General features: G+C 39.5%; 1 protein-coding gene and 1 long non-coding RNA gene across 5 annotated transcripts in view; both read right to left on the reverse strand.

Moving 5' to 3' along the window:
* LOC136868616 (dynein axonemal assembly factor 4) overlaps window positions 1–4,548 on the reverse strand; it is a 128,791-nt gene extending 124,243 nt beyond the window's left edge. For all 4 annotated transcript variants that reach the window (XM_067144787.2, XM_067144789.2, XM_067144790.2 and 1 more), the window contains exon 1: window positions 4,314–4,548. In XM_067144787.2, the coding sequence (XP_067000888.2) occupies window positions 4,314–4,511 (198 nt within the window). In that variant the 5' untranslated portion in view covers window positions 4,512–4,548. The remainder of the gene's footprint in view (window positions 1–4,313) is intronic.
* Window positions 4,549–11,644: 7,096 nt separating this feature from the next.
* On the reverse strand, window positions 11,645–19,898 carry LOC137499079 (uncharacterized). Its single transcript, XR_011018010.1, has 3 exons — window positions 19,745–19,898; window positions 19,557–19,654; window positions 11,645–13,498 (listed from the first exon to the last, which is right to left on the reverse strand). It is a non-coding gene; the product is annotated as an uncharacterized lncRNA (long non-coding RNA).
* Between the last annotated feature and the right edge of the window lie 2,779 nt (window positions 19,899–22,677).

Consider the following 22,677-nt stretch of genomic DNA (forward strand, 5'->3'; position numbering starts at 1 on the left):
GCGCTCCACGTGGCCAGCTAGCTATCGGTCTTCTGGGATGTGTAAGTTGGTATACATTTTGCAAGGTAATCATGTGGTAATTCCATTATAGATGATTGGTTTTCTATTAAATTAACAAGGTATTTATGAAAGGTGATGTGTGTAGCGCATCATTCTGTAGGTTTTCTAAAAATCCTGTACAGTAAAGTTTGAACTAATGTTTACATTTTCGGATAATACGAATAGAACAATATTGTGAAGATTCAGTAATCCACAGATAAGCAGATATTTCGTTTTATCAATGATCCACAAATGTAACTCAAAAGAAATTCATCCAATTATGAAAATAAATAATGTTTTAACAAAATCGTAACCTCTAACACGTAGCGGTGTTTTAATTTTCAATGTGTAGAAAACTGCTTGCCCGCCCCTGTGGTGTAGTGGTTAGTGTCATTAGCTGCCAGCCCCAGCGACCCGGATTTCATTCTTGGCTCTACCACGAAATTTAAAAAAGTGGTACGAGGGTTGGAACAGGGTCCACTCAGCCTCGGGAAGACAACTGAGTAGAGGGGGGTTCGATTCCCACCTTAGCCATCCTCGAAGTGGTTTTTCGTGGTTTCCCACTTCTCCAGGCGAATGCAGGGATGGGATATTACCTAACTTAAGGCCACAGCCGCTTCCTTCCCTCTCCCTTGTCCATCCTTTCCAATCTTCCCATCTCAAACAAGGCCCCTGTTCGGCATAGCAAGTGAGGCCGCCTGGACGAGGTACTGATCCTCCTGCCCAGGTGTATCCCTCAATCCAATCTCATGCCTCAGGACACTGCCCTTGAGGCGGAAGAGGTGGGATCCTTCACTGAGCCCGAGGGAAAAACCAACCAACCCTGAAGGGTAAATGGATTAAGAAAAAAGAAAGAAAAAAATGAAAATTGCTTGTTAACAGTAAGAGGGCTGATTTATGGAAGTAAAATGTGAACTATTTGCACAATAACATAAAGTTATATTTGAATCATTTTGAAGACAATCAGTTCATGTCAGCAGAGAAGAATAAATTAGTATGGAATGCAGTTCCATTCCCAATAAACCTCCGCAGATTTCTTCAAAACGAAAGTTACTGATAAAAGATGGTCAACCCGTATCAAAGGAGCATAGCAATTATATGTCGCACCAACACAGATATGTATTTTGGCAATGGTGGGATAGGAAAGGGCTTGGAGTGGGAAGGAAGTGACTGTGGCTTTAATTAAAGTATAGCATGGTGTGACAATACGAGTGGGAAGGAGTGACTGTGGCTTTAATTAATAGTATAGCATGGTGTGACAATACGAGTGGGAAGGAGTGACTGTGGCTTTAATTAATAGTATAGCATGGTGTGACAATACGAGTGGGAAGGAGTGACTGTGGCTTTAATTAATAGTATAGCATGGTGTGACAATACGAAACCAGGGCTGCCGACAGTGGGGTTTGAACCCACTATCTCCAAAATGTAAGCTGATAGCTACGAGATGTATCAATCAATCAACCAATACTGATCTGCATTTAGGGCAGTCGCCCATGTGGCAGATTCCCTATCTGTTGCTTTCGTAGCCTTTTCTTAAATGATTGCAAAGAAATTGGAAATTTATTGAACATCTCCCTTGGTAAGTTATTCCAATCCCTAACTCCCCTTCCTATAAATGAATATTTGCCCCAATTTGTCCTCTTGAATACCAGCTTTATCTTCATATTGTGATCTTTCCTACTTTTAAAGACACCATCCAAACTTATTCGTCTACTGATGTCCTCCCACGCCATCACTCCACTGACAGCTCGGAACAGACCACTTAGTCAAGCAACTTGTCTCCTTTCTCCCAAGTCTTCCCAGCCCAAACATTGCAACATTTTTGTAACGCTACTCTTTTGTTGGATCGCCGGGCTGAGTGGCTCAGACGGTTAAGGCGCTGGCAATCTAACCCCAACTTGGCAGGTTCGATCCTGGCTTAGTCCGGTGGTATTTGAAGGTGCTCAAATACGACAGCCTCATGTCGGTAGATTTACTGGCACGTAACAGAACTCCTGCAGGACTAAATTCCAGCACCTCGGTGTCTCTGAAGACCGTAAAAGTAGTTAGTGGGACATAAAGCAAATAATATTATTATTATTACTTTTGTCGGAAATCGCCCAGAACAAATCGAGCTGCTTTTCTTTGGATTTTTTCCAGTTCCTGAATCAAGTAATCCTGGTAAGGGTCCTATATACTGGAACCATACTCTAATTAGGGTCTTACCAGAGACAAATATGCTCTCTCCTTTACATCTTTACTACAACCCCTAAATACTCTCATAACCATGTGCAGAGATCTGTACCCTTTATTTACAATCATATTTATGTGATTACCCCAATGAAAATCTTTCCTTATATTAATACCTAGGTATTTACAATGATCCCTAAAGGGAACTTTCACCCCATCAACGCAGTAATTAAAACTGAGAGGACTTTTCCTATTTGTGAAACTCACAACCTGACTTTTATCCCCATTTATCATCATACCATTGCCTACTGTCCATCTCACAACATTATCAAGGTCATTTTGCAGTTGCTCACAATCTTGTAACTTATTTATTACTCTGTAAAGAATAACATCATCTGCAAAAAGCCTTATCTCTGATTCCACTTCTTTACACATATCGTTGATATATATATAAGAAAACATAAAGGTCCAATAATACTGCCTTGAGGAATTCCCCTCTTAATTTTTTACAGGGGCAGATAAAGCTTCACCTTTTCTAATTCTCTGAGTTCTATTTTCTAGAAACAGAGCCACCCATTCAGTCACTCTTTTGTCAAGTCGAATTGCACTCATTTTTGCCAGTAGTCTCCCATGATCTACCCTATCAAATGCCTTATACAGGACAATCGCGATACAGTTCAATTGACCTCCTGAATCCAGGATATCTGCTATATCTTGCTGGAATCCTACAAGTTGGGCTTCAGTGCAACAGGCTAACCTTTCCTAAACCCAAACTGCCTTCTATCAAACCAGTTATTAATTTTGCAAACATGTCTTATATAATCAGAACGAATGCTTTCCCAAAGCTTACATACAATGCATGTCAAACTGACTGGCCTGTAATTTTCAGCTTTATGTTTATCACCCTTTCCTTTATATACAGGGGCTACTATAGCAACTCTCCATTCATTTGGTAAAGTTCCTTCATGCAAACAATAATCAAACAAGTCCTTCAGATATGGTACTATATCCCAACCCATTGTCTTTAGTATATCCCGCAAAATCTTATCAATTCCAGCTACTTTTCTAGTTTTCAACTATCTGGACATTATCCTTGTAACCAACAATCTTTACACACTGCTGACTGAATACTTCTGCCTTTTGAAGATCCTCACATACACACTCCCCTTGTTCATTAATGATTCCTGGAATGTCCTTCTTGGAACCTGTTTCTGCCTTAAAGTACCTAAACATACTCTTCCATACCGCGCGGCTACTTGCTCGGTTGTCAGAGGAGCATAAATTATCTTGTAGGAAGTCGTAGTTAATTGAGTGGAAAGGGGCTCGTTTATAGACAAGGGGCTGTTGTTAAGAATTTCCTGTATGTTAAGGACAATGCTCACAAGATTGGATGTGGTATATTGTTAATTCCCTAATTTAAATACCTGATTTTCCACATTAATGCTGTAAAGGTACTAACTCATTAGTGCTGAAATTATTTGTGAAATTAAGATTAGATTACATTGAGAAATTTTGCAATGAAAGTTTTCAGTGATATAGAACAAAAATTATTTTAAATTCAGTCATTTAGATTGCTGAGATCTTTGAATATTATTTGAACTGTTTTTTTAATTCATTTTTTTATGATTTATGTGAAATAACCAAATTTATTTCAATAATAGGATTTCGAAAATGGCCAAGACTTTAACTGCAGTGGTGTGATCAGATGTTCCTTCGAATATACACTATTGTTGTTTTCCTTCAGAATTATAACCACGCTCTAGCAATAAGTACCGTAGTCTAGTGTATCAACGTGTTTTCTTAAAATTCACGATTAATATAGTTGTTGAGGAGGTCACAGTTTATAATGTACGTGGGAAGGTGCAATCAGCTGCTGGGTAGAGAACAGTACTGGCTTGCTGGCCGCTGCGAGCGCTGGTGTCGTTCCGTGTGTCAACAGGATGCCATTTCCTCACCAAGGTGCTTCGCGGCTGTGTATATTAGACTGTAGTATTATTGACCATGTAGGGTCTGCTATAAGAAACATTCAGCTTTATTTGTACTTCCCCTTAAAACAATAATCACCACCATTTAACACTTCTTTCCTGCACAAAAACAAATCATACCTTAATATAATTATCAAAAGTGAAGATATCTGCTTTGCTAAAATGAATGCCTTTCAACGGGACACGAATGATAATCACAGTATCCGTTTGTCTCCATGAGAAATCTTTCACCAGAATAGGCATTCTAAACGTCGGAGAAAATATGTCGTCACAGTCCAGAATAATAATCTCAGTAGGCCTACGAACTCGAAACTGCATACGATTCCAGATTCCAGTCCCCCCATAGCAACCACATTGTTTGTTTATAAGTTACACTTGAGTCTAGGGAATGTCGAAGGAGCAGCCATCATCGGCTTTGCTCGTGACTGCTCGAGAAACCTCGGCGTTTAGCACCTCCTACCTATCATGGCGATTTCGCGCCACGTGTGGAGCAGGAGAAGAAGAAGAAGCTTTGTTTTGCTGTCAGGCATTGTCGAGCGCGTGGAGCCGCTCCCACGTTTTAAAGTATGAATTTCTTTCATTCTTGAGCAATAGTACAAATAAAATCTGTCCCTCCAGACGCCGTACATGTTTGTATAACTTTAAAGCCTAGAGTTTTAAGTACGGTACTTAACTATATTTTTAAAGCGTTTTCAAGTCCCTAAAAAATAATCAGGCGGCAAGATTGAACAAGGAACGTTACCGGTACGTGTTTAAAATTGATAAAGTAAATAATGATTTTTGCTTCTTTTTATTACAATAGTTGAATGTTAATACTGATAGTAATACTAATAAAACTCAATAAGGATTTCACTTTGTTCGAATCCTTGGCTGTGACCGTCATTTCAGAAGGTCCCGGATTTGTTTTCCATCCGGATCGAAGATTTTAATCACGCCTAATTACTTCTGGCTCATAGACTGGGTGTTAGTGTTTGTTCCACCACTTTTCTCTTAATATTCCGACAACACACTGAGCCTCCCTGTCACAGACGGCAGCCCGTCGGCCTCTCACCGCTGGAAAACGTGGTTCAAATCCCGGTCACCCCATGAGGGATTTGTGCTGGACAAAGCAGAGGCAGGACAGGTTTTTCTCCGGGTACTTACGCTTTTTTCCTGTCATCTTTCATACCAGCAACACTCTCCATTCCCATTTCATAGTATCTATAAGTCATTAATAAATCACCTTGGGAGTGGCGATCCCATCGTACTAATAGCCTAAATATGCTTAATTCATTTCATCCTTGATCCGGTCAAGGAAAACAGAAGGTAGCTTTTTAAATTCAGACAACACACACTGCACTCCCAACCACCACAGAAACTGCAATAGTGATTACTAGACTTCGGATATTTAAGTGTTAAAAGGTCATTTTAGCTGCCTAAAAGACTGTCAAGTAGTTTCTAAAATACTTTTAGGCAGCTTCAATTGTACGTATTTTGATAGGCATTAAGTTAATTAAAATAGCATACTTATTTTGCTAAATTGATAATCACTACTGATCTGCATTTAGAGCAGTCATCCAGGTGGCAGATTCCCTACCTGTTGATTTCCTAGCCTTTTCTTAAAGGATTGCAAAGAAATTGGAAATTTATTGAACATCTCCCTTGGTAAGTAATTCCAATCCCTAACTCCCCTTCCTATAAACAAATTTTTGCCCCAATTTGTCCTCTTGAATTCCAACTTTATCTTCATATTGTGATCTTCCCTACTTTTAAAGACAAGACACCACTCAAACTTATTCGTCTATTGATGTCCTCCCACGCCACCTCTCCCCTGACAGCTCGGGACATACCATTTAGTCGAGCAGCTCGTCCGTCTCCTTTCTCCCAAGTCTTCCCAGCTCAAATTTTGCAACATTCTTGCAACGCTACTCTTTTGTTGGAAATTGCCCAGAACAGATCGAGCTGTTTTTCTTTGGATTCTTGCCAGTTCTTGAATCAAGTAATCCTGTCGAGAGTCCCATACACTGGAACCATACTCTAGTTGCAGCCTTAACAGAGACTTCGTGGGCTGAATGGTCAGCGTAATGGCCTTCGGTTCAGAGGGCCCTAGGTTCGATTCCCGGCCGGGCTGGGGATTTTAACATTCACTGGTTAATTTCAATGGCCCAGGGACTGGGTGTTTGTGCTGTCCCCAACATCCCTGCAAATCACACATAACACTATCCTCCGCCATAACAACACGCAGTCACCTACACATGGCAGATGCCGCCCACGCACATCGGAGGGTCTGCCTTTCATGGGCTGCACTCGGCTAGAAATAGCAAACACGAAATTTAAAAAAAAAACAGAGACTTATATGCCCTCTCCTTTTACATCCTTACAACAACCCCTAAATACCTTCATAACCAAGTGGAGAGATGGGTACCCTTTAGTTACAATCATATTTATGTGATTACCCTAATGAAGATCTTTCCTTAATTTAAGACCTAGGTATTTACAATGATCCCCAATGGGAACTTTCATCCCAACAACCCAGTAATTGAAAATGAGGACTTTTCCTATTTTTGAAAGTCACAACCTGGCTTTTAACCCCGTTTATCATCATACCATTGCCTACTGTCCATCTCACAACATTATCGAGGTCATTTTGCAGTTGCCCACAATCTTGTAACTTATTTATTACTCTGTACAGAATAACATCACCTGCAAAAAGCCTCATCTTTGATTCCACTTCTTTACACATATCATATAAGAAACCGTAAAAGTCTAATAATACTGCCTTGAGGAATTCCCCTCTTAATTATTACAGAGACAGATAAAGCTCCGTCTACTGTAATTCTCTGAGTCCTATTTTCTAGAAACAGAGCCACCCATTCTGTCACTCTTTTCTCAAGTCCAATTGCACTCATTTTTGCCAGTAGTCTCCCATGATCCACCCTATCAAATGCCCACCATAGGTCAATCGTGATACAGTCCAACTGGCCTCCTGAATCCAGGATATCTGCTATATTTTGCTGGAATCCTACAAGCTGAGCTTCAGTGGAACAACCTTTCCTAAACCCAAACTGCCTTCTATCAAACCAGTTATTAATTTTTCAAACATGTCTTTTATAATTAGAAACATTGCTTTCCCAACGTTTACATGCAATGCATGTCAAACTGAATGGACTGTAATTTTTAGCTTTATGTCTATCACCCTTTCCTTTATACACAGGGGCTACTATAGCGACTCTCCATTCATTTGGTATAGCTCCTAAATGCAAACAATAATCAAATAAGTACTTCAGACATGGTACTATATCCAACCCATTGTCTTTAGCATATCCCCTGAAACCTTATGAATTCTAGCTGCTTTTCTAGTTTTCAACTTTTGTATCTTACTGTAAATGTCATTCTTGTCCTAGGTAAATTTTAACACTTCTTTAGTATCACTTACCTCCTCTGTCTGCACATTATCCTTGGAACCAACAATCTTTACATACTGCTGACAGAATACTTCTGCCTTTTGAAGATCCTCGCATACACACTCTCCTTGTTCATTAATGATTCCTGGAACCTGTTTCTGCCTTAAAGTACCTATACATACTCTTCCATTCTTCACTAAAATTGTATGGCTGTCAATTATGCTGACTTCTTTGCTAGATTCAATTTCCTAGTAAGTTCCTTCAATTTCTCCTTACTTCCAGAGCCATTTCTAACTCAATCTCTTTCCAACTTGCATCTCCTTCCTAGTCTCTTTACTTCTTTGTTATACCGTAATATAGTGGATCTTTACCATTCCTTACCACTTTTAAAGGTACAAACCTATTTTCACATTCCTCAACAATTGCTTTAAACCCATCCCAGAGTCTGTTTACATTTTTATTTACCGTTTCCCACCAATCATAGTTACTTATTAAAAACTCCCTCATGCCTGTTTTATCAGCCATATGGTACTGCTTAATAGTCCTAATTTTTATATCTTCCTTTCTTACACATTTATTTTTAACTAGCTGACCCGACAAATGTTGTTCTGTCAAAAATAAATTACAATGGAAGGAACTCGAATTCAGTCTGTACTGCACGCAAAAATCAGAATAATGCAAATGATTACGTTATCAACATCGAATGAGTTAATTTTCTACTGCTACCAAAAGTTAATAACAAACTACTGGAAAAATGTATTTTCATTACCTGCAATATGAATATCTTGATTGTGAATAAGGAAATGCTGAAATAGGTCACAGCATATCACTACCTAGAAATTACCCTGATAGACTAACATAGATGTGAACTGTTCAGCAGGTCTATATTTTTTGGATATTTGTAAGGAAATATATGGAATCTGTTCTTGTTCCTGAAACTAATGAGTACAATGGATCTGGTGGTGGTATCAATGGCACTAATTTCATTTTGCCATTTGCGCAACACAATCCAGCGGCTTCATTTTTGTATTTCATTGCCTTACAATATTGGCACACTGAGTTCATAGATACAATAGCAACGCACTGGTAGGCACTGTAGTCAATCGAAACATCGTAACTGAAAGCAGCTCGATTCAAAGTTGCAAGATTATTAGCTGAACGACGCGCTGCACGGGTTTGTAATATCCCAATCCTTTCAGTTTCATTTCACTCTTCACGTTGTTGTGCAGTTCGATTAAACTGAAAATTAGCTTGGCTTGTAGTATGTGGAGTTCTTCGACCAAAGTTGCTTCGCCCGCGTCTAATAGGCGGCATGAGTCTTGAAATGAGTATACTGTACATGGAAGCACACACAAAATAAACCACTCAACCGAAGAAATAGATGAACTTGTTTGTTGAGAATCAAATATTTAAAAACAATCAGGATAGACAAAGGTCTCCAACTATAACAAAACACAACACTGCATGCGACTATCTGGAGAGCGTATGTTTGGGAGATCCGTACCAGCAGTCGAGCCAGCCAGCGGATAATATAGTGGATCTTTACCATTCCTTACTACCTTTAAAGGTACAAACCTATTTTTACATTCCTCAACAATTGTTTTATATATATTAAATTGGCACCGTTGGCGACGGGGGCCGGGCTCGCTACTGCGGGCACCGCTGACGACGGGCTGCGCTAACGTTAGCCTTGCTCGCAGACGGATTTCAGTTGTACTATAAGGTAGGGGAAATTGGGCAGAGTTAAAAGGTCACTTCTAGAAAGCTTTCTTGCATAATTTAAAGAGTATTAATACCCCGCGTAGGTATATAAGGACATCACACTCTCCTCAGCTTCATTATGTCTGCATTAACACCACCTTTGAGCTGGTTCGTTCAAAGTGCCGAGTTGGCGGAGCTGCCGATTGACTGATGTGAAAATGGGAAACTACGGAAAACCATCTTCACGGCTGCTGACAGTGGGGTTCAAACCCACTATCTCCCGGATGCGAGCTCACAGCTGCGCGCTCCTAACCGCATGGCCAACTCGCCCGTTAATAAGTTAATTGATATAGCCTACTACTATACTACTTATTTGTGTGATTTTTTAAATTCCTACAACACCCTAACAGGATGAAAATTGCTGGTTATTACTGCAAACAGAATAACGCACAAGAATTAAACAATTCTTAACTGCAGTTAATAACTCGTTACGGGGAAATAAACAACTTTATTCACCTCTTTGCTGCAAACGTCACAGGAGCAACTCCTGTAACCACTTTTTAATTAAAGACGAGTTGTAACCGGACACTTTCAGCATAATTCATACACTGAACAAACGGAAACACCAAAATATTCTCACCGAATGAAATGCAGTTCTTTTCCCCAGAAGTCAACGGATACTGTGTCATCTTCTGCCTTGTGACAAACTACGGGAGTGTTCACTGCAGGAGGTTCTTAAGGCATTTCGGAGAGAGTGGTTTATAGCTTCCCGATTTTAAAATTTTCGTAAAGACTGAACATAAGCCAGCAAATATTTTATTTTCTCGAAATATACTGAAAGGCATTTTTAACCGATTTAGGGATAAAAATAAGAATTATATAGGTTTTAACGTCAATTCAGACATTTTTAAGCACAATAGTAGTACAGTTTCTAAATAAATACATGAAACGTGTATATACAACTTCATTTTTAGTCATTTCTTCAAGAACAAAATACGTCTTTCCCTAAAATCTGAGGGCTGGTGATTACATCCCTCCACAGAGTTGGCGCCATGAAGCGAGACATGTCACACCCCCGAATCCACATATATGGGAAAAGCAGTAAGAGGAGAAGAAGAATATTTTTTGTTTTATATATTTTATTTTAAATTTTTCATCAAATAATATATAAACATAAATTTCTTCATTTTCACAAAAAACAGGAAATTTATAACTAATCAGTAGCTAACAAACAATTTAACCACCTAAAACAAAAAATCAAGGACAACTTACATAAAGGCAATACTACTGTACAGTAATTGTGGGTAAAACTGAAGACAGCATTTTTTCAGAGATGATAAATTCAATATTGTCAAGAAAGACCGCACTAATACCATCCAAAAGAATCTCAAATAAATACTCAAAAATCCTCAGTTCTTGTTAAATGAACAGCAGACACTGCAATTGATTAACATGAACCCCAAAATACCAACTGCAAGAGCACTCCTTAAAATACACAACATAAACAGGGCCAATGACTTTCGATGTGACGCCTCTTTAAACAACAAGCATCATCCTCATCATCAAAATAAACATACCGGACTTGTGTCTAAGAGCAGCCATAATCGGCTTTAATAGACTTCTGCAGTGTTTTGGGGGTCCACTTCATGAAAGAGTGAATTAGTTATGTGAATTAACTGCTTTATTGCACATTGCAGTGAACTTTTTATGCTTGCACAATGGACAATTTCGTATGTAGTGAGTGTAATAAATTTTTCAATTATAGGAAAACTTTAAATCATCACGTAAGAACAAAGCACACTAACAAAAATCCTAAATTTTCGTGCGATTTGTGTAGTTTTACCTCTCACACAAAATGCAATTTAGAACGACATAAAAATTCACAACATAAGACTGCGAAGTGTGAACAACCTCAAGTAAAATGTCCGCTTTGTGTAGAAGAATGTGCTACAAAATCCGATATGGTGGCACATTTTATTAATTTTCATGAGATTCGTATCGCAAAGGAAAGTTTAAAATTTGCGAATGAAGAGGATTTCCTTAAGTGGAAACGTGAAAAAGAAAATTAGCAAGTGTGTGAATTTGTTGTATGTCGCTCCAAGTACGAATGTAAAGATGGTTCCTCTAAAATGAAATACAGGTGCCACAGGGATGGGACCTTTAACTCAAGGGGTAATCATGAGCGTCACCAGAAAGTACTTGGAAGCAACAAGATAAGTGGTCATTGTCCAGCAAATATTGATGTTACTTTTCAGTCTGGAGAAGTGCATGTTTCATTTTGTGCAACTCATGTAGGCCACCAAGAAGAGTTAGGTCGCATGAGATTATCGCTGTCGGAAAGAAATGACTTAGCGAGGAGGTTAGAGATTCTATTGGTGAAACTGACATTGAACGCATTCATTTTCTGACCAGAAAAGATCTATTTAACATTGAGCAAGAGTACAATTTAAAATCTGAAGCTGTGCGGCATGAGAATGATTGTACGAGTGTCGAAGCATGGATTCGTGAAATGGACGAACGTGGAGGAATAGTACGCTTTTACAAGGGTCAAGACATGTCTTCTATGCTGTACCCTCAATTAAAACCAGAGGACTTCGTTCTAATTATAATGCATGAGGCGCAGCAAGAAACGTTACTACGATACGGCGACAAGTTCACTTGTATTGACAGCACACATGGTTTAAATAAGTACGAATTTGAACTAACTACCCTCCTAGTCGTAGATGGCAAGTTCCAAGGATTTCCATGCGCGTTCATGCTATCAAATAGGACGGATGCATTTGTGATGGAAGTGTTTTACAGAGTCATTAAAGAGGCTCTGCAAGTGACACTACAGCCAAAAGTGTTCATGTCAGACATGGCAGAAACATTTTACAGTGCCTGGCTATGCGTAATGATGCCTGCCAAATTCCGCCTGTTCTGTTCGTGGCATGTTGACCGTGCTTGGAGGAAAAACCTTTCTAAAGTTAAAGGCCGAGAGAAACAGGTGGAGGTGTACAAGGAGCTCAGAGTATTGTTGGAGGAAAGAGACGAGGCTGCTTTTTCGAGAATGCTCTATCAAGAAATAAATAAATTAAAAAGTGACCCTGACACAAGAGATTTTGGTATTTATTTCGAGGCCAATTATGAACACTCTGCAAGTAGCTGGGCTTATTGTAAACGTCTCAATGCCGGCCTCAACACTAACATGCATCTAGAGCGCATGCATGGAGTAATTAAACACATATACATGGAGGGTAAGAAGCCTAAGAGACTGGACATCGCAATCCATATCCTCATGCGATTTGTGAGAGATAAACTTTATGACCGCCTTATTTACATGAATAAAGGCAAACACAAATAAACTCTCACAAATAAGACTAAGGCATGCCAATTCATTATCGTTACAACCAGGAGAAATTATTTGCAGTGAGGATGTATGGACTGTTCCATCCACGAAGAAAAGTGAACTGTACGAGGTCAGAAGAACGGGTGAAATGAATTGCGGCTGTGACCTGAAGTGTACAGAGTGCAATACCTGCATTCATTCATACGTTTGTACATGCCACGACTCTTCCATTAAATTTAATATGTGCAAACATATACACCTAGCGGCTAAATATATTGGTGGTGCTAATGAACACTATTTAGAATCAGATACAAATTTAGCCATTCAGGAAGCACCTTCAAACGAAGAAAAGGACATTATTCTGAAGGAATTGCATAATCCCATGAAAAGAAGGCTAAGTGAGGACATAGAAGAGCACAAGGCCAAGCTTCGAGAAAAATTTGAAAGCATTCTCGCAACAATAGAATCACCAAAACATGTAGATATAATTGAGAAACAGCTCCAACCAATAATCCCAACTATACATGCCCATAGCACAAAAGCGATGATCAGCACACCACCTTCTACTTCAAGGGGGATAAAGTGTGAAACACAGTGACGATTATTTTCCACAAAAAAAGTCCCATAAGAAAACTTCTTCTTCCTTGTCAAGGCCTACTGGCCTACAGGCAATTGCTGCAAATTTGTTACTCCACTAAGAAAAATGTGTTATAGGCCCTACTTCAGTACAATTGTTGGCTGCACCTGAGCAGTACTGGTGGAGATGTTCCATTTTTTCTTCTTCTTCTACTTCTCTCTCCCTCTTGTGTGGACTCCCTCTTTTTCTTGATCCCAAAGCGCCCTTCATGCTGCTGCTGGGAAGATTCTGTGTTGGCACAGAATTGGGTTTTAGCCTAAAAAAAGTTTATTGAAACAAAGTTAATATTCATATTAATTATACACATTGCTTTTTGAATAAGCCCATGCTATAGTACTATGAAATGCAAAACTGGTAGGCTATAATAATACAGCATATAAATTACAAGAATATGATGAACTGTTATGAAATACCAATCAATTTCATAGTAGTTGTGTAACAGCCCAAGATGTATTATTATTATATTATTATTTCTTGTGGTCCATGGTGTGGGTTACTGCAGTCACCGCCTAGTTCGAGAACCACAGGCAACGGCTGAGTTGCCTATAACATGGTCCTCAGACTCGAGATACCCTAACATATTCCAAGTCATGGCCTGCTTTGTGCTCAGGTGGCTAGGACCCGTCAGGGGAGAGGTCGTCACTAGGACTATAAGTAAGGTAGCATCCTGCTTCACAGAATCGACCTACCTTGGAACATTTCAAGTAAGCCTCGGACCTATGGAAGTAAGGGAGTCCAGGATACAGGCATACAATAGAGAAAGAATGGGTGGCATACAGTGACGCAGCAGTAAAAGCAGGAAGGAAATGCCTAGGAACAACCCTCTCTAAAGGTAGTGAAAAGCAAAATATTGTCGGAATGACAGAGTGAAGGCAGTTTTCAGCGTTCAATTACCACGGGCCAAGTCCTCAGTGTATCTGTGCTCCATGCGGTGGAGCTTGTCATAGGTATCGCACACTTATCTGTCCTCAGAGAAAATAATTGCTGACATGTTTCTGCTGCAACTAATATTTACTCCCCGTTGTGAGTAGTGAAATGTTGTTTGGTGCCTTTATTATATAATAATAATAATAATAATAAATTGCAAGATACTATGCTGTAATGTGCAAAATATTCATGTTCAAATTATGCTCATGTTTTTCTAGTGTAACTTAAAGGATTTATGAACTGTAATTTAATCTTATGACCATTGACTGCAATAACATACTAAGTTATTATTATTATTTAACTCACAGAGGCTTGCAGACTGAACGCTGAAGGGCTTAACTGCCTGTAGCTATGTATGTATGTAATATTCATTTTCTCTATTTCAAGCAATAAAGGGAAGTTAAGTTTTATACACAAGAACTATTTAACTTCATAAGGCATAAAATTACAGGCCAGTCAGTTTGACATGCATTGCATGTACGCTTTGGGAAAGCATTCTTTCTGAATATATTAGACATGTTTGCAAAATTAATAACTGGTTTCATAGAAGGCAGTTTGAGTTTAGGAAATGTTATTCTACTGAAGCTCAACTTGTAGGATTCCAACAAGATATAGCAGATATCCTGGATTCAGGAGGTCAAATGGACTTTATTGCGATTGACCTATGTAAAGCATTTGATAGGGTAGATCATGGGAGACTACTGGAAAAAATGAGTGCAATTGGACTAGAAAAAAAGAGTGACTGAATGGGTGGCTTTTGTTACAAGCCCAAGTCAAGGCTTGGAGTGGAGGCCTCGCCCACACATGCTAGAGAGGCATCCTTGGTTCCTCCACCTGGGTGATACGGTGGTTCAGGTGAAGTGGGGCTGGTGACTGAGGTGAAGGCTCACTGCGGGGCGCTGGAACCAACACATCACTTTGCTCTACGTAGCCTGGCCCGAACTCAGTCATGATAATGCCAAGTGGAAACCACGTGAGTAGGCCTACTGAAGGGGGAACAAACCTGGCTAGGTTCGGGCCAGGGGCGGACCGCTGGATGGACGACTGAGGGGCGTGGTCTCTGCTACGGAGAGCCTAAGTTGTGGGAGGACAATGTATGGCTGTATGGCTCACCACGGATGGTAAGAACGACGCTCAGGACCCTAGAAGGGCCAAAAAAACCTATGATTGATTGAAATATGTTTGCTTAAAAAGAGCCAATTTCAAAAATTTCGATATCAAGGGAAGCCATGGAAGCTCCAATAGAGCATATCCAGAAGCAAGCCCAAGATGAAGAAATGGAGACAGAAGTCCCAATTGGACAGGCTGTCGCTGATTCAAAACAAGAAATGGCAACAGAAGCTCCAGTAGAGCAGACTGCTACTACAAGCAAAGCAGAACGTCCATAGAAACAGAACTGAAGATTTCTGCCTCGAAAATCAACAGATTTCATATCGACAGACCACCTCGCAACAGTGCATATTACAAGGAAAGGAAGGGAGCGAGGAAGGAGGCCAAAATAGCGACTGGAACTTGGACGGAGAAGAAGCCAAGGAACAGGAATCGGCGAGAGGCTATCCCTCCGACAATGCCCAAAAGGCTGAGGCCAGGGGATAGTATGCCATCAAGTTCGGCTACAAAACCGCCCGCCAAAAACCAGAAAGAAGAGACGGTCATGTCCTTTTCGGAAAGACTAACTTCAATCAAGGTAGCAATAATACCTTAAACCTCTCCAGATGGGAAACTGAAGGAGGATGACGTGAAGAAACTTACATTTGCTCTGATAGCGCAAATGAAACCGCTTTACATAAAATCAGCTTCATGGTCCGTATCGCACTTCAATAGATTCACAATTAAGTATTTATTTTCCACCTAGTCGATACAATGATTGCTTAAGGCAATTTTTAATGGTCAAAAGTGGTACATGTTTCGTATATTATCAACATCTTCAGCCACATAACACTGTTTAGATGAAAAATGTATAAAATTGCTTTAGAGGAAGTGTCCTTAAAATTAACATAAGATTGACAAGATTAAAACAAACAAATAACTCAAGAGAAAATATATAAATTATTTCTACAATAGAAAGCAGTCGTCAAGGAAACACTTGTACAATATTCCATAGAGAAATTGTCCTAATGAATATTCTTTTCTTAATGATTCATGAAAAAAGATCAATTTATAAATTAAAAATTATACAATTTATAAGTAATTATCGAAATGAAGAAATCCTGATATCACAGTGCGGCTCTTATTATTAATGTAGATGTAGATGAAGATATAACTAATTCCTAGTTGTCAAATCTTATTAAGCCTGCTTTCCTTTGGAATAGTAACTCCTGTCATTCTTTCACAGTTTTGCGCCGGGTGTAATATTGATGATGCGTTCTTCCTTGCTCTTGCCACAGGTCATAAATTTACCAACATAGAACAAGACCTGACCATCATAAAAAAGTTAAAAAAGGGCAGCTTAATGAACACATATGAAGACCTGTACATTCATCTAGACCAACTTGTAAAGAAAAATGATAACCTTAATGAGGCTGTAGAATATAAGAATCCATTATATTATCAAATTCTAGTATATTTGAAAATGCTTGAGAAGGATCACGAAAAAAGAATTGGAATTTCTCCTCCTACAGATAGCCCTACAACTTATTCCTCCTCAGTTGAAGCTATAGGTGACAGCAAGGAAGTTCTTGACACACCTATATCCCCCGCTCCTCCACCTCCTCAGGTGCAAGAGCATGGAAGAACGCATCATCAATATTACACCCGGCGCAAAACTGTGAAAGAATGACAGGAGTTACTATTCCAAAGGAAAGCAGGCTTAATAAGATTTGACAACTAGGAATTAGTTATATCTTCATCTACATTAATAATAAGAGCCGCACTGTGATATCAGGATTTCTTCATTTCGATAATTACTTATAAATTGTATAATTTTTAATTTATAAATTGATCTTTTTTCATGAATTATTAAGAAAAGAATATTTATTAGGACAATTTCTCTATGGAATATTGTACAAGTGTTTCCTTGACGACTGCTTTCTATTGTAGAAATAATTTATATATTTTCTCTTGAGTTATTTGTTTGTTTTAATCTTGTCAATCTTATGTTAATTTTAAGGACACTTCCTCTAAAGCATTACTTTGTCAATTTTATACATTTTTCATCTAAACAGTGTTATGTGGCTGAAGATGTTGATAATATACGAAACATGCACCACTTTTGACCATTAAAAATTGCCTTAAGCAATCATTGTATCGACTAGGTGGAAAATAAATACTTAATTGTGAATGAAACCGCTGTCAGATGGATGCCTTTCAGGCTTCCTCGAATCTCCGAGGCTGGAAAGTGGAGCAGTGGTACTGATCTGTGTAAATCCAGAAACTAAAAGCTGGCTGGAACAGAGATATGGAAAGCAAAAAGAAAATCTTGGAGACCGTTCTGTGAGAAAGTGGAAGCACACAATGAAACAGCAAGGCTCCAGAAGATTCTGAAATCAACCCATATAAATCACATGTCTTGAAGAACATCTGAAAATGAACTATAGGAATAAGAACATTTTCATTTTAACGGACAGCCAAGCGGCCATTAAGGCACTAGAGGCAGTCCGGATAATATCCAGAATTGTCTGGTATTGCCACTCATTTCTTCTGAAGCTCTCAAAGTACAACATTGTCAAAATAACATGAGTACCAGGCATAAATGTATAGAAGGAAATGAAAAGGCAGATAAACTGGCTAGGAAAGTGGCAGAAGCACATTTTGTAGGCCCGGAACCTGTATGCGGGATTTCCTATGGACAAGCCCGACACTACACAGGAAAATGGGTACAAAAGAGACAAATGGAGAACTGGAAAATTACTCCAGGATGCAGGCTTGCAAAGGAACTGAAAAAGGATTAAACAAGAAGCATACTAAAGAGTTGTTGAAACTCAACAGAGGAAATATAAGATGGGTAGTAGACCTGTTGACAGGATACTGCCATCTGAAAAAAAAAACCTACATAGAATTGGAGTAATAAGAGACAACATATGTAGGAAATACAATGAAGCAGAGGAATCAGCTGAACACATACTTTTCGAATGTGAGGCGTTGGGTAGAATCAGACTCTCTACTCTAGGACTACCAGGTGAAGTGAGAGGACAAATCCAAGAAGACCCAATAAGAACAACCTGCTGCTTTGTGAAGGGAGCAGGTGTATCTAGGTGGGAATGAAGGAAAAACATGGTAGCAAAAGATCTTAGAGGTCGACACTAATTAGGAACTAATATTTAGAGGCCCCATGAAGAAAACAAGAATGGGTGGCTATATTTCTAGAAAATAGAACTCAGAGAATTAGAGTAGGCAAAGCTTTTTCTGACCCTGTAAAAATCAAGAGGGGAATTCCTCAGGGCAGTATTATTGGACCTTTATATTTTCTTATATATATAAATGATATGTGTAAAGAAGTGGAATCAAAGATAAGGCTGTTTGCTGATGATGTTATTCTGTACAGAGTAATCAATAAGTTACAAGATTGTGAGCAACTGCAAAATGACCTCGATAATGTTGTAAGATGGACAGTAGGCAATGGTACGATGATAAACGGGGTTAAAAGTCAGGCTGTCAGTTTCACAAATAGGAAAAGTCCTCTCAGCTTTAATTACTGCATTGATAGGGTGAAAGATCCTTTTGGGGATCATTGTAATATCTAGGTGTTAATATAAGGAAAGATCTTCATTGAAATAAACACATAAATATGATTGTAACTAAAGGGTACAGATCTCTGCACATGGTTATGAGGGTATTTAGGGGTTGTAGTAAGGATGTAAAGGAGAGGGCATATAAGTCTCTGGTAAGACCTAAACTAGAGTATGGATCCAGCGTATGGGACCCTCACCAGGATAACTTGATTCTCAAGAACCGTAAAAAATCCAAAGAAAAGCAGCTCGATTTGTTCTGGGTGATTTCCAACAAAAGAGTAGCGTTACAAAAATAATGCAAAGTTTGGGCTGGGAAAATTTCGGAGAAAGGAGACGAGCTGCTCGACTAAGTGGTATGTTACAAGTGATAAAAATCATGTTGGGTCCATACTGAATCTCAGTTATGTTCCGAGCTGTCAGTGGAGAGATGGCATGGCATGACATTAGTAGACGAATAAGTTTGACTGGTGTCTTTAAAAGTAGGAAAGATCACAATATGAAGATAAAGCTGGAATTCAAGAGGACAAATTGGGGCAAATATTCATTTATAGGAAGGGGAGTTAGTGATTGGAATAACTTACCAAGGGAGATGTTCAAGAAATTTCCAATTTCTTTGCAATCATTTAAGAAAAGGCTAGGAAAAAAACCAATAGGGAATGTTCCACCTGGCCGACTGCCCTAAATGCAGATTAAGAGAGTGATTGATTCATGACTTACCCCTGACTAAAGTGCCGAGGATTCCTAAAATCTGTGGATTGGAAGTGATCTCAACATATCTTGTATGTATGTAGGTAGGTCCCTTCCATTGATCACACCTAAAACATAAAAAAGCCAAATTAAAGTCAAACCTATGAGTGCAATCTCTGCACCGCCACTAATATTTCACAATATTGGAATTTACTTACACTGGTTTGCCTCGAGGAAAGCAGAAGAAAGAGTTTATTCTACTGACGGAGGGCCTATAACACATTTTTCTTACTGGAGTAACAAATTGATTACACTCACTACATACGAAATTGTCCATTGTGCAAGCACAAAAAGTTCACTACAATGCGCAATAAACCACTTAATGCACTCACTACATACGAAATTGTCCATTGTGCAAGCACAAAAAGTTCACTACAATGCGCAATAAACCACTTAATGCACGTAACTAATTCACTGTTTCATGAAGTGGACCTCCAAATACTGCAGAAGTTTATTAACACAGTCTGAACACAGCAGCACGATTTAAAAGCAATACTGGCTTCGCGAAAAGCTGCAACCAACAACAAACAAAACAGAGCTTCTTCTTCTCCTTGCCCCACACGTGGCGCGCAATAGCTAGGTAGGCGGTACTAAACGCCGAGGTTTCTCGAGCAGTCACGAGCAAAGCCGATGATGGCTGCTCCTTCGACATTCCCTAGACTCAAGTATAAGTTACCGCACTACACTAGTCAAGAGTAAGGAGGGCACGAAACAGCAACGAAGTCAACACGCGAAGAAATCTACTGCCTTTGCCCACAGCTTTAAATAAAATTCGTACCTAAATATATTTTAATGCCACACCGCATTACAGTAGATTTATTTCTTACCGTGCGGAAGGTTGCCTATATAGTTGTGCTTCCTCTTAAAACAACAATCACCACCATTAGCATCACCTAAGGCTCTAGCATCACCACCATCGTCATAAACTACCGTACCGGTCCCATAAATGTATTTTGGTGTACTGAACTTATGAAGCAGCTTCTTAGCTCGCCCAAAGACGACTACAATGGTACCGTACATTTGCATTGGCTTACCGATATCAATAAATTCAACTGTTTCTGAGAAAACCGTCATTATACTATCAGTAACCTGTTATTCTTGGCAGAAATCAAAGTTGTGACCCCCTGAGGGGGGGGGGGTGGAAGAATAACACCCACGGTAGACCCTGCCTGTCGTAAGAGGCGACTAAAAGAGGCCCAGGGGCCTGGCAATGGCGCAGCCGGAGGGGGGCGGGTTACTGAGTGTTAGAACCCCTCCCCATGGAAGTTTTACAGAAAGAAACAGAAACTGACAATAAACTAAGTAAACATTCGGAGACATAATTGTAGAACCAACAGATCTGTAATTCACTTGTATCAGTGTCCTTACAATAACAAGTCACTTATATACCGGTACCGGTACCTTCATTGCGTTCTACATCTTTTGTAACTACAACCTACCCTCCCCGTCGGCCGATCCTAACTACGCTACTAGAGCGTGGGTTGGGGTCCACGAGGCCCTTAGCTGAGTCCTGGCATTGCTTCAACTTACTTGTGCCAATCTTCTCACTTTCGTCTATCAAATCCGACCTCCCTTGGTCAGCACTTGTTCTTTTCCGACCCCGACGGTATTAGCTTCCCGAGGCCTAGGAAGTCTTTCATGTTCATGCCGTTCGTGGCCATGGGCGCCCATGCTCGGGGGCAAGGTGGGGACGCTACCCCCTCCCCCCATAGCTCTCAGGGAAAGGAAAAGTCTAATATAGTCAGGTGTTCTTCTTTCAAGAAAATGATTTAAAAGTCGGTATTACGTAGAAGTGGTAAGGGATACCGTGTATGATATTCTACCGTGGAATACAAGTCGCCATTCATCTTCCAAAATATTAAAAATACTACATACCCCCAGGTCTAGCCCCCTCCTCCGCCTACAGACTATCTTATGGGCACCTATGTTCGTGGCCCTTGTCTTCCTTTGGCGGATGCTTTCATTTTTTGAAGTGTCGGATCCCTTCCACGTTTTACCCTCTGATTAATGTTAATAGAGGATAGTTGCCCAGTTGTACTTCCTATTAAAACAATAATCACCACCACCACAAAAAACGAGGCGGTAAACTATTCAGCTAGTTTTAGTAACTTTTACAGGTCTCCGATTTTAACGTGGAAGGATTAAAAACTAATTTTCATAATTTATCGTAAGGTAAATATGCCATTAAGTCCGCCTCTATGATGTAGTGATTAGTGTTATTAACTGCCATCCCCGGAGGCCCGGGCTCGATTCCTGGCTCTGCCACAAAATTTTAAAAGTGGTACGAGGGCTAGAATGGGTTCCCCTCAGCCTCGGGAAGTCAACTGAGTAGACGGGGTGGTGGTTTTTCGTCGTTTCCCTACTTCTCATTCAGGCAAATGCCGCGATGGTACCTAACTTGAGGCCACGGCCACTTCCTTCCCTCTTCCTTGTTTACCCCTTCCGATCTTTCCATCCCCCGCAAGACCCCTGCTCAGAATAGCAGGTGAGGCCGCTTGAGCGAGGTACTGGTCCTCCTTTACAGTTGTACAGATAAGAAAGAAAGATTATTATTATTATTATTATTATTATTATTATTATTATTATTATTATTATTATTATTATTATTATTATTATTATTATTATTGTCCAACTCCTTAGCTCAAAAGTCAAAGTCTCACGCTGCAGGACAATGCCCTTGATGGGGACGAGGTGGGATCCCTTGCTGAATCCGACTAACCCTGGAGGGTAAACGGATTAAGAAAGAAAGATTATTATTATTATTATTATTATTATTATTATTATTATTATTATTATTATTATTATTATTATTATTATTATTATTATTATTATTATTATGCGTGAATGATCCCTTTCGGAACACACGAAGCTTTATTTATGATTTCGTTTGCGGAGGGTCCAGGTTGCTTTCATCTGTTCACTACAGATCCTCTTCCTTTCTTCCGTCCTCTTGGTATCTACTCTTTTTGGTACGTCATTCTCTGGAGTAACTTCCCACTTGTCAATTTTCTTTCTATATATATATTTCGATTCAAAATTTCTTAAGGTTGAATTTGTGCGTTTTTCATGTCTGCTTTTGTTTGTTGAGCCC

The sequence above is a fragment of the Anabrus simplex genome, chromosome 1, assembly GCF_040414725.1.
Source record: "Anabrus simplex isolate iqAnaSimp1 chromosome 1, ASM4041472v1, whole genome shotgun sequence".
NCBI classification, from domain to species: Eukaryota; Metazoa; Arthropoda; class Insecta; order Orthoptera; family Tettigoniidae; genus Anabrus; species Anabrus simplex.